Source organism: Equus caballus, chromosome 6, assembly GCF_041296265.1.
Source record: "Equus caballus isolate H_3958 breed thoroughbred chromosome 6, TB-T2T, whole genome shotgun sequence".
Taxonomy (NCBI): Eukaryota; Metazoa; Chordata; class Mammalia; order Perissodactyla; family Equidae; genus Equus; species Equus caballus.
Genome location: NC_091689.1, coordinates 48,666,460 through 48,679,219, shown reverse-complemented (window position 1 = coordinate 48,679,219; position 12,760 = coordinate 48,666,460). Strand labels below are relative to the sequence as shown.

Here is a 12,760-nt window from a genome sequence, read left to right as displayed (position 1 = left end):
AGATGATTTCAGCTCACGGAACACAAGATGCTATTTAAATCAATATTACTATTATTATTATTATTACGCTTTTAAAATTAAAGATATTATTTCTTACCGTGATTACAATTTACAAAGTTTCTACTGCTACTGACTCCTGATCTTTGTTACCTGTGGGGCATGGACTGCATTTTTAGAGAAGCAGCCCTAAAGGAACCTATACATTAAGCAGAGTGTGGCCCTCAGTCATCTGACTCTGCCTGTGACAGCCCCGCCCATCTTTACTGAACCCAAACAGGAGGAAGGCTGGTGGGGTACCTGGTGGTGGTGATGCTGTGGGGGGAGGAGCCCAGAAGGGCAAGCTCAAATTTGAATGTAGGGGCCAGCGCATTGTCAGACAGTCAGTGAAGCAGCAGTGCTTGAGGCAAGCTTTCCTTGGCCTGAGTCTTTCAGGGAGGCAAGAAAGACACCCTGGATTCCACCATGGACAGGTAAAGCACTCTTCCCATGGGCAGTCACCCTGGCTTTTCTCCCAGAGCAAATCTGAGGAATGAGATTGGGGGCTATCCCTTTCTCTCCTGTCACTCTCTGACTCACAAGATCTTCTTGGTCAATATGCACACTTATTTTTCTGGATCTGTCTCATCTGTTCAGATCTTACATGCTGTCTGCTTACGTGTTCAGATCTTACATCCTCTCTTTTCCATTTTCAAAAGAACTTTTATGCACCCTGTATTGACTCTTCCTGACATTGGACTGCACTTAGAACTGGTTCATGGTAATATTATTAATACAGCAAATGCTTTTGAGACTCAAATCAGGAAAAGGGAACAGCAGTACTATACTATACTAAAAACAGTAGTGGTAAGTGCAATCATAATTTTGTAAATATTCAATTACAAAAGCACTTGCAGATGAACTTTCCTAGGGAGACTGTACTGAAAAATTTAGTTACATAGTAAGGAAATTATTTTTTAATGCCAATATTCAAAATTAATTGCTTGAAAGTCACTATGATTGTGTCTATTATAAGGAGAAAAATTCAGTCAAGCAAGGTATTTAATGTTATAGGTCCAATTGCTAGGCAGTTCATGGCATTTTTACTATTTACTTAGTCTTTCAATTTCTTCATACTTGGCTTAACTTGCTTTTTAAAGGTATATTCTGTAAGATTTTCATAATGTCTTCACATGCAGTTTATAACAATGAAGTTATTATGACAGAACTTATTCTATTCCTACTTTTATGATTATACAAATGCATGAGAATCATACCTAATCCATATACTTTATCTCAATTTAATTCTTTTACAAAGAATTTACACTCTAGAGTTAAGATTTCTAACAGTAGATTAAGTGTTCTTCAGAAAACTTTCTTGAGGGCAAAAATGTCAAATGTCTGCTCAGTTCACAACGAGATTTTGAAAACTAACCTAAGGCATGTCAGAGGTAAAGGGTTCAGGGGAGATATTTGTATATAATGAAATGCAAAGCAAAGGTAAAATCAGTATTTGAAATTCAGAGAAAGACAAAAAAGGAGAAAAGATGAAATTGCAACAGGAGAAAAAGGGAAATATATAATTATCATTAAGAAAAATAATATCTGCAGACCGCATTAGTGACAGCACACACACAGCAGGAGAGGACTTCGTCACTTTTATTTTTAACCCATTTGTCTCTGGTCTGCCTTGCTGGGGATGCAGCAGTGTTCTGCCTCAGGGAGCACAGCTGTCCAGAGCAGCTGTCAACCTGCAGGCCTGAAAAACTGCCTCTGCGAAGCCCTTTGTACCCAGAAGAGAAACCAAGAGAACAGGTACTGGAAACAGGCTCCTAGCTAGAGCTGAAGGAAGCGATGGATCGAGAAAGTTAATTAACAGGTCACAATCATGCAATTCGCTTCACTGTGGTAACCTCTGACAGAAACAGGAAAGGACAACTGCATTTTCATGCAGGGCAGGAGGTCAAGTCCGTCTGAATCTCTTTACCTATGTCACTTCCTTTTCTATCCTCCCAGAACACTTTTTCTTCGGTAAAAGGTTCTCACCACACGGCCCGCAGTGCCTGATGCAGTCCCTCCTGTCCCCAACCTTCTTATCCATACAGCTCAGGAGGGTAGGTTAAGTGTAAAAGGAATTGACCGGTAAGAGATGGTGCTTGGTCTGTTTAAAACTCACTGGGTCCCAAGGAGAAAATTTTTTTCTTTCTCTTCAGTATTTATTAAGCACTTATTAAGTATTCAATTTATATGTGTTAAGGATTATTGTATGCTAATTACGTAACAATAGTAATAGTAATGATGGTGGTGCTACGGTGATTACATAGGAAATTATTGTCATTCAAAATAAAGCCAATTATTATTAGATTCTTGCTAGCATCCATTCTAGATTCCTGCCAAATATACACTTTTAATTCTAAAATACGATTGAATCGTTTTTATATTGCTTGTTATACACATGTGTATACTGGTGATAAGTCTAGTTCTCTGCCTTAGGATTTAAAGTGTATTCCAATAAGCGTCATGGGTGTGAAGCAGGACATTTAAAATGAGACAGCTATAAAAAACTCGTGTCCTTGCTTATCTACTTGCTAAAGTTGACATTTGGGTACCTAACTTTTAAATTCAGGATCACATGTATCGCATGTTAAAATGTCAATTCTCAAAATACGTGCACACGAAGTCTGGTGCATGAATGTTCGTAGAAGCTTTATTCACACTAGCCGCAAAGTGGAAACAAGCCAAACGTCCATCAACAGGTGAATCGCTAAATGAAACGTACTATATATCCGTGCAATAGAATATTGCTTTGCAGTAGAGAGGAACAAACTCGTGATATATGTAACAGCACAGCTGAAGTTCAAAGCCATTATGCTAAGTGAAAGTCAGATACAAAGGAAGAGATGATGTATGATTCATAGGAAATTCTAGAAAGTGAACAGTAACTTATAGCTGCAGAAAGCAGATGAGCGGTTGCCTGGGGGAGAGAGGATGCATTGACTGAAAAGGCGGATGAGGGAATCTGGGGGGCAGGGTACCCCAAGAACGTTCTATATCCTGATTGTGGTAACAGTTTGGGGTGTTTACATCTGCCAGTATTCATAGAATTGTACATTTTAAATATGTAAATTATACCTCAATGTAAAAAAAAAAAAAGGTGAAAAAAGTTTCAATTCTCTTGCCAGCAAACCGTATTCAAATCCTTGACTAGGTCTTTACGTTTACAAGTTCTTTGCACTTCTGCCCAGTGCCATTAGGTGGCAGCATTATCTCCGCAAATTGGATAAATACATTTGTGGGAAAGACTCAGGACAAAAACTATTAGTGCTTTCGTATCAACCACACTATAGCTTGTGTGATGTTCACAATGGCAAAAAACTTGGTTGGTAGAGAGTATTTCCACAAATTCAATTTGATTCGGTGCTTATGATAGGGAAGACACTGTGCGGGGAGCCAGGAAACAAAGAGGAAGAGCAACCAGTGCCCGCGTGTGCACAACACAGCGTAATATTTAGATCATGGTGAGAGCCGAGTCAAAAAAAGCAGCAGGATACCAAACTACGTATGAAATCCGTATAATCAAAATCATGTAAATATACACCTATAAAAAGACCGGAATGGAAAACAAGATTTTTAACAGTAATCATCATTGGACACTATGTCTAATTATCACTGGACACTGAGATTCTAAATTTTAAAATTCTTCAATATTTTAAAATTTAAAACTTTCTACTTTTTTATAGTACTTAAGTTGACAACAGTCAAGCATTGCTCTTAGACTTTGAAAACCAAAACATTACTCATAAGGTGACACTTTCTACCTCAAAATGCAGAAAGTCTAGTTGGGGAACAGAGATGTCAGCAATCAGTTGTAACAGAGGACAGCTACCCCTTTGACAGGGATAAGCGGGACCAATGAGAACAATGGGAAACTACAGGAGGGTTTTTGTTGCTGTTATTGCTCGATTTTTGCCTAGAAGTTTGGGGATAGTGGTAGCGAGAAAGGTGTTACCAGAAGAGTTGAAACTGTGGTCAGGCTTTGAAGGATGTGTGGGGTTTGCCCAGTGGAAAAACTTAGCGAACCATTCAGTGAGAGGACGTGTGGGAGCAAGGTGGCTGGGAAGAAAAAGCCGAAGGAAAGGAGTGGCGGGGTGAGTATCTGCTGCAGAGGGACCCGAATTGGTGGGAAAGGAAGGGAAAAAGCACCAGGAAATGAGGCTAGAAATGTAGACTGATGTCCAAATGTAAAAACTGGCCTAAATATCATATTAAGGAGTTTGAAGTTCATCCTGTGGGCAGAAGAGACTCGTTAGGGGTTTTTCAGCATGGAAATGACACGGTCCACCTGGGTTTCTGTGAGATCCCTCTGGTGCAGCACGGAGAATGTTATTTTGGAGGGAATGGAACCAGAGAGCCCAGTGAAGAGGCCAGGACAACAGCTAACGTGAAGGAAGATAAGGGCTTGGACTGAAGCAGGGAACAGAGGAAATAGAGCAGGTGCAAATTCAAGAAATATTTGGAGGCTTAAATCAATAAATTTACATCATTAATTAAATATGAAGAATTAAGAAGGAGAAGAATCAAAATGGTCTGAAGCTTTTAGCCTGGTTACCTGAGATGGGAAAGTCAGGAGGACGGGCAGGCCAGTCAGGACAGAAGGCAGTTTAGGAATCCTGTTTTGACCATGTTGAGTTTGAAGTACACATTGGACATGTAGGTAGAGATTGGCGGGGAAACCTGGAAACATAATTATGGGACTGAGGAACAAGTTTGTAATTCCGAGTTACCAGCACGGAGAAGACAGCCATGGGAGGAGACTGTCCTGTGAGCTCGAATGGCTTTGGGGTTTCTCTCTCTCTCCACTGATCTTAAATATAAGCATAAAAAGAGGTTTACAAGAGATTCCAAGCTCAGTAGGTCTCAGGCATCCAGCAAAGGAAACCAGAGCATTCTCTCTGGTTTGGCCCAAGTAATTACAGAATAAAAAAGACAACAGCTGGAGGAAAGCCAGCAGTGACCAGAGAATGATCTGTGCTCCTTCATTTTTCTCCCTCCTCTCATCCACAGCCTCCTGATGAAGCAGAGGAAGTTTCTTTACCACTTCAAAAATGTCCGCTGGGCTAAGGGCCGCCACGAAACCTACCTGTGCTATGTGGTGAAGCGGCGGGACAGTGCCACCTCCTTTTCACTGGACTTTGGTCACCTTCGAAACAAGGTATCACTAACATTTGCTTCCCAGGCAGTGAAAAGCTGAACTGTGGGCGCTTTCGAGTCACCTGCTGATGGTACCACTTTTAACCTGTTTCGCATTTATGTTTCCACTAGATTCCTCAAATCCATTTTTTTTCTTTTTTGCATGTCCATGCAACCATAATAGATATGCACCAAAGGATGTCATTTAATATCCTCCCCAGTCGCGCTGGGCACATTAATGCCATATCTTGCTTCAAGGCCAAGAATAACTGCCCCCAAACTTTCCTCTCCTTTCCCCAGCATCCAAATTGCCTTTGAAATTAAGGGAGAAATCAAAGGGAGGAACCTTTTGACTTGGAGAAACATTATCAGCTCATTCAAGCTAAATTTTAAACGCAAAAAACAGGCTTTTGAATTTTTGAAAATTAAGGAAGAAAAATTCAGGAAAAATTAATAATGATTCAATTCTATTTTCCAAGTGATTTCTATTCCCTGCTGCTCACATAGATCTTAGGCCAGTGAATAAATTCAGCATGGCGTGCCCCAGAAAACTCAGGGAAGCTTCAAATCATTAATTAATGAAATCAATCTCTCAGCGTCCAGAAGATCAGAGAATTACATTTCCAAGAGACTTCTTCACCAAAATCCAGATGGGTTTACAGAAGCTTCTGCCAATGAAATTCCCCCGCTCATAACATGCGGCGACATCTGGTCTTGGAGGCCCAGGGAAGAATCCACGAGTGAATGACGTTGTCTGACTCATTGCTTACTGCTTATTTTACTATTCAGTTTTCTTTGCCTCCATTTGCATTGTACAAATGATCTTGCTGCAATTGTTTTACATACTAATCTCTTTCCTATCTGGCGATATGATACATCCTAACTATAGAAGGCTTTGCTGTCACCAACCCTTTACTTCCCTGTCATTTAATCCTCAGAATGCCAGCCTATTTTCCTGATAAGGAATTAGAAGATCCCAGAGTTGGATAACTTGTCTAAGTCGCATGAGTGGTGATGCCAGGAAATGGAACCTAGGTCTTCAGGTTCCAGGACTAATGACTTTTCTGCAATACTAAGTGGACTTGCTACATCTCCCTATTGTGGTTATTACAGTTATGGGGATCATACAAGGAGCAGACACCTTATTTAACTGCTCTTAGCCCACACCAGCCCCTCTTAGCCTCTTACCATGCCCACTCTGTCCGCCTCACCATACTGCAGTCCTCCCAACCGCAAATTTTCCTCCCTCCACCTAGTGGTCCAGTGTATTTCCACCATGTTACATCAACAGCCGCTGCCAAGCCATTTTACTTCAATTCAAAGGGGCAAAAGGTAACTTCACAAGCACAAATTAAATCTCTACTGAGATAGCGTGATGCTTCTTCAGCCACACAGCAGATTTCATCCTCCCCATTCCACAGAAAATCCATAGCCTTTCTCCTCTCTGAAAGGCCAAGGGTGCAAAGGGTTTGGGCTCACCACTTACCACTGTGCTCTTTCGGGCAGTTGCTTAACCTCTCTGAAACATGAGGAGAAAACCGCAGACACTCCAAAAAAGAGCACTGTGGGAGGGAGATGAATTAATGGCTGTAAAGCTACCAGCACCACAATAAAGATCAGTAAACAGCAGCTGAGCCCTCTGCTCTCTCCCCAGTCCGGGTGCCACGTGGAATTGCTCTTCCTGCGCTACATCTCCGACTGGGACCTGGACCCTGGCCGGTGCTACCGCGTCACCTGGTTCACCTCTTGGAGCCCCTGCTACGACTGCGCCCGACACGTGGCCGACTTTCTAAGAGGGTACCCCAACCTCAGCCTGAGGATCTTCGCCGCGCGCCTCTACTTCTGCGAGGACCGCAAGGCTGAGCCCGAGGGGCTGCGGCGGCTCCACCGCGCTGGGGTCCAAATCGCAATCATGACCTTCAAAGGTGAGCAGGGGACCCTTTTCTGCGCAGGTTCAGTGCAGCAGCTCTCATTCTGGACTGCAATTCAGATGGAAAAGAGTCAGGGAGGAAACTAAGGGGATAGAATGGTACGAGAGTTCTAGCTCACCCCTGGAGCCAAAAATTATCAACCAGAATTGGAGGAAAAGAATTAATGGCTTGGACACGAGGGTTTGGGGGAAACGAGAATTTAAAAGGGCCTGGGGTTTTCTTTCTTTCCTCTTGATCTGGGATCTGACTTAACTTTTACCCCCTCCCCCCTCCTTTTTTAAAGATTATTTTTATTGCTGGAATACTTTTGTGGAAAATCGTGAAAGAACTTTCAAAGCTTGGGAGGGGCTGCATGAAAATTCGGTCCGACTATCCAGACAGCTTCGACGCATCCTTTTGGTAAGAATGCTTCTCATTCCTCCTCTCTCCAAAGTCATCTTTTCCTCGAGTTGCTTACGTTTTCTTTTCTTATATTTCTTACGTTTTCATATATTTTTTTGTGTGTGTGTATTTATCACTCTCTCCTTATTTTTCCTCTGATGAAAGCCTTATTTTCTCTGTCTTTTTTGTTGTCGTTTTTCTTACAGTTGAGTTTACTCTTCTGCTCTTTCACAATTCAGAGCCCTCTGCTATGATTCCTTTCCCTTCCCCTGTCTTTCTTTCGTTTGTCGGCTTTCTGTTCGACTTCCTCAGGATTGTGTTTCCCTCTTGGTAGAATTCTTCCTCTCCTCTTCCCTCTCCTTCCCAACTTACTTTTTTCCAAAATGTTACACAGTCATCCACTCAGTTTATTTCTCTCCTTCTCTACAGCCCCTATATGAGGTGGATGACTTACGAGATGCATTTCGCACTTTGGGACTTTGACACCAACCTCCAAGAATGTCACATACAATGAAGTATCTCTGAAGATAGTGAATGAAAGAACATCCCTTCAAGAACGCTGTTTTTCTTCAACTCTCACTTTCTTAGAGTTTAGAGAAAAAATATTCATATATATGGCTTTATAATATATATATATATATGTATCTCTTGAAAATAGAGGGGGAACACAGGCCCACCAGGATGATGCTGCAACCAACTGGGGCTGTTTTAATGCAACGACGCCCCCTACCGTGAAACGCTAGAACTGCAAGGCTTGGGAGCACTTAAAGTGTCAGATGTTCCATGACTTTTAGGCAGGGAGAAAGCAGAAGGTAAATCCTTAAAAGCATGATGAGAGGGTCAAGTGTTTTTATAATCACTATCTTTTATTATTTGCTTTATTCTGAGTTTTCAATGGTATTAGTGATAGATTTTTCTATTCTTTTCCTTTGGGATTCACTTATGATCTATAGAACCTCCTAATGAGAGAATCTGGGTGATTGTAACCCCAAACCCTCTCTTCAAAGCATTAATATCCAAGCATGTGCTGTATGTTTTCATTGTCTGAGGCATGTTTTTATGTTTGTACGTAAGAGGGTTTTTTCTTGGTATAGAATGTGCATGGTCACCTTCAGGCTATTTCATAACAAAGGATCTTAAAATGAATACGCGGATGTTCTAAAAGTGAGTTGATGCCTCAGGTAATAAATCTGGAAACACAGATCCTTTTAACGAAGTCCATAGTTTAGAAACCACAACCACAAATTTTGCATATAATTAGTGAACGTTTGGAAGGGAGTTGCTTGAATTTTGAGAAGAGAAAAATCTATTGGGTTTTTTTTAAGATTGGCATCTGAGCTAACAACTATTGCCAATCTTCTTTTTATTTTTTCTGCTTTTTCTCCCCAAAACCCCCAGTTCATAGTTGGATATTCGAGTTGTGGGTCCTTCTAGTTGTGGCATGTGGGACGCCGCCTCAACGTGGCCTGATGAGTGGTGCCATGTTCGTGCCCAGGATCCAAACCAGCAAAACCCTGGGCTGCTGTAGCAGAGCGCGTGAACTTAACCACTCGGCCACGGGGTTGGCCCCGAGAAAAATCTATTCTTTCCAATGGATCTTTTAACCCTAGTAATGCCAACCAGGTAAAGATCTTCTACTTTTTGTATGTATGTGGTGCTTCTCTCGAAATGTTCACTGTATAAGAGAATGTGACAAAATATTTGGGAGGGAAGGATTGACAGAGTATTGCAAGGAGATAGCATTTTATCCAACAAAATATAGGGAGCCAACATGGCAGAGAGTGCCTATTAGTCCCAGGAGTCCTCCTTGATTGCAACCCTTGCAATGCAGGTAAACAATCCACAGAAAAAGTTGAATACATAATTGTATTGTTTTAGTCTTACTGTACATAAGTTTTTGAAAGAGTTAAATGTTAAAAATCCTTACTTCATATATTCATTCATATTTTATATTATGCTATATAGTGTCTAATATTTTTATTGTCATAATTTCCTTTTCTGATATGTTAGATGGATTCCTGATGTCTCATAAAGTTATGCCTTTAGCAATGATTCTAATAGCAAAGTATATAATTGTAACATAGGCTAACATTGTAATAACATTGCTATGAAACCCTTCTCTTGACTTTCAGTAAATTTTTCAAACATCAAATTTGATTCTGGCTTGTTTCAATCAACTGAAAAAATGATTTGTGAGTTTTGGAGATAAAATGCCAAGTAAAATAATTCCAAAAGTGATTTACGAAAAGTCAAATTAAAAAGTCAGTATGATGGAATAGACTTGAGAGTCCCAAAATCAGCCCATACACCTATGTTCAGCTGATTTCTGACAAGGATGCCAGATCCATTCAATGGGAGAAAAAATAGTCTTTTCAACAAATGGTACTGGGACGACAGGATATCCACAAGCAAAATAATGAATTTTGGCCTTTGCCACATACCATTTACAAAAAGTAACTCAAAATTTATCAAATACCTGCATGTAAGAACTAAAATTATAGGGGCTGGCCTGGTTGCACAGCAGCTAAGTTCACACGTTCCGCTTCAGCAGCCTGGGGTTCACCAGTTTGGATCTCGGGTGTGGACCTACTCACTACTTGTCAAGCCTTGCTGTGGCAGGCGTCCCACATGTAAAGTAGAGGAAGATGGGCATGGATGTTAGCTCAGGGCCAGTCTTCCTCAGCAAAAAAGAGGAGGATTGGTGGCAGATAGTAGCTCAGAGCTAATTTTCCTCAAAAAAATAAATTTTTAAAAAAAGAACTGAAACTATAAAACCCGTAGAAGGAAACAGAGGTGGAAGTCTTCATGACCTTGGACATGACAACAGTCTCTTAAATATGACACCAAAAGCACAAGCAACAACAGCAACAAAAAAAAGAAAACTTCATCAAAATTAGAAAATTTTGTGCATCAAAGGACAGTAATAAGAAAGTAAAAAGACAACTCACAGAATGGGAGAAAATGTTTACAGGTATATCTGATAAGAGTCTATTATCTAGAATATATAAAGAACTCTTCCAACTCATAACAAAAAGTAATCTAATTTAAAAATGACCAAAAGACTTGAATAGACGTTCCTCCGAGGAAGATTTACAGATGGCTGATAAGCATATGAAAAGATGCTCAACATCCTTGGTCATTAGAGAAATGAAAATCAAGAACAGAATGAGATACCACTCATACCTACTAGGATGGCTATAAACAACCACCACAAAATACAGTAGTAATGATTGTTGGTAAAGATGTGGAGAAATTGGAACCTTCCTATACCGGCTGGTGGAAATGTAAAATTGAGCAGCTGCTATGAAAAACAATTTGGTGGTTCTTCAAAAGTTAGATATAGAATTATTGTATGACCCATCAATTCCATTCCTAAGTATATATCCAATAGAATTAAAAACATGTTCAAGAGGGGGCTGGCCCGGTAGCATAGTTGTTAAGTTTGCATGCTCGGCTTCAGCGGCCTGGGGTTTGCTGGTTTGGATCCCGGGCATGGACCTGAGTACTGCTGTATCAAGCCATGCTGTGGCAGATGTCCCACATACAAAGTAGAGGAAGATGGACACAGACGTTAGCTCAGGGCCAATCTTCCTTTAAAAAAGAAATTGTTCAAGGGGCCTAGATGTTAAGTTTGGTATGCTTTGCTTCAGCAGCCCCAGGGCATGGACCTATGCCACTTGTTGGTGGCCGTGCTATGGTGGTGACCCACATACAAAATAGAGGAAGATTGGCATAGATGTTAGCTCAGGGCAGATCTTTCTCAGCAAAAAAGTAAAATAAAATAAATGAAAATAAAAATAAATTTAAAAAATAAATAAAGGGGCCTGTCCAGTGGTACAGCGGTTTAGTTCACACATTCCACTTTGGCAGCCCAGGGTTCACCAGTTCGGATCCCATGAGCAGACCTACACACTGCTTATCAAGCCATCCCACATATGAAGTAGAGGAAGATGGGCACAGATGTTAGCTCAGGGCCAGTCTTCCTCAGCAAAAAGAGGAGGGTTGGCAGCAGATGTTAGCTCAGGGCTGATCTTCCTCAAAAATAAATAAATAAGTAAATACATGTTCAAGCAAAAGCTTAAACATGAACATTCATAGCAGCATTATTCATAATAGCCAAAAAGTGGAAACACTCAAATATCCATCAACTGATGAATGGATATACAAATGTGATATATCCATACGATGGCACTTATTCAGTCATAAGAAGGAATGAAGTGCTGATACATGCTACAACACGGATGAACCTTGAAAACATTGTGCTAAGTGAAAGAAACCAGACATAAAACACGACATATTGTATGATTCCATTTACATGATATGCTCAAAATAGGTAAATACGTAAAGACAAAAAGATCAGTCCTTACCAGGGGCTAGAGGGAGAAGAGAATGGGGAATAGTTACTTAATGGGTATGGAGTTTCTTTTTGGAGTGATGAAAATGTTCTAGAATTCAAGTGGTAATGGTTGCAAAACACTGTGAATGTACTAAAAACCAATGAACTGGATACATAAAATGGTTAAAATTCACATAAACATGAATTTTATCATAATTTTTTTAAAGTAAATATGTCTTTGGAGTCAGGCGAAGCTGAATCTGACTTCTGATTCCATGCAACAGTGGGCAAGGTATTTAACCTCTGTAAAGGCTTAATTTCTCATCTGTCAAATGCCTATGATAATGTTAACTTTTCGTATGTTTTTGGTGTTAAGTTGGAAGATAACACAAAGCTGGTTCTATTTTAGTGAACAAAATTGCTATCCTCTCTGCTTGCAAGACAGAAACCTAGAAATCACCCCTGACATCACCCTCTGCCTCCATATCCAGTCCTGTAAGCTTCATATGCTACACATCTCGTGAATTTACTTACTTTTCTTTATCTCCTCTACCAGGACCTGAGAAAGAAAACAAGAAAAACAAAAGCAGCCCTTGAGAGTTGAAGGCTGCCCTGACACTCGGCCAGGCCATAGTATTTTCCTGTTGGACGTAAACGATCTCATAGAACACTGACCTCAGACAAGATTACTCTGAGACTGTGACAAAATGATAGAAAGCAAAGCTCCTTTATAAGTTGTGTAAGCTACCCACAAAATACCAAATGCCCTCTTTCTAGGCTAAAGTGAGTGACTGCTACTTCTTTGCCAATTACAGCTTTATCCTTGTTCTAGTCAGCCCTCCCTAAAGATTTATTGACATATCCAGTCATAGAATTGATGCCACTCCCTCACAATATCCAATCTAAAGCAATTCTCCATTTTCTTAGACCCCCTGCCTCGCCCCCA

At 40.6% G+C, this 12,760-nt stretch overlaps 1 protein-coding gene across 1 annotated transcript; it reads left to right on the top strand.

Moving 5' to 3' along the window:
• The first annotated feature begins 337 nt into the window (after positions 1-337).
• On the top strand, positions 338-9,630 carry AICDA (activation induced cytidine deaminase). Its single transcript, XM_001493186.7, has 5 exons — positions 338-470; positions 5,041-5,188; positions 6,821-7,091; positions 7,381-7,496; positions 7,908-9,630. Exons 1-5 carry the CDS (start codon positions 463-465, stop codon positions 7,959-7,961), a joined length of 597 nt encoding a protein of 198 aa, XP_001493236.3. The 5' UTR covers positions 338-462; the 3' UTR covers positions 7,962-9,630.
• The last annotated feature ends 3,130 nt before the right edge of the window (positions 9,631-12,760 follow it).

Coding starts and splice junctions, on each gene's coding strand:
- AICDA (XM_001493186.7), top strand. Junction 5,189..6,820: donor TTGGTCACCTTCGAAACAAG/GTATCACTAACA, acceptor CTCTCTCCCCAG/TCCGGGTGCCACGTGGAATT. Junction 7,497..7,907: donor AGCTTCGACGCATCCTTTTG/GTAAGAATGCTT, acceptor CCTTCTCTACAG/CCCCTATATGAGGTGGATGA.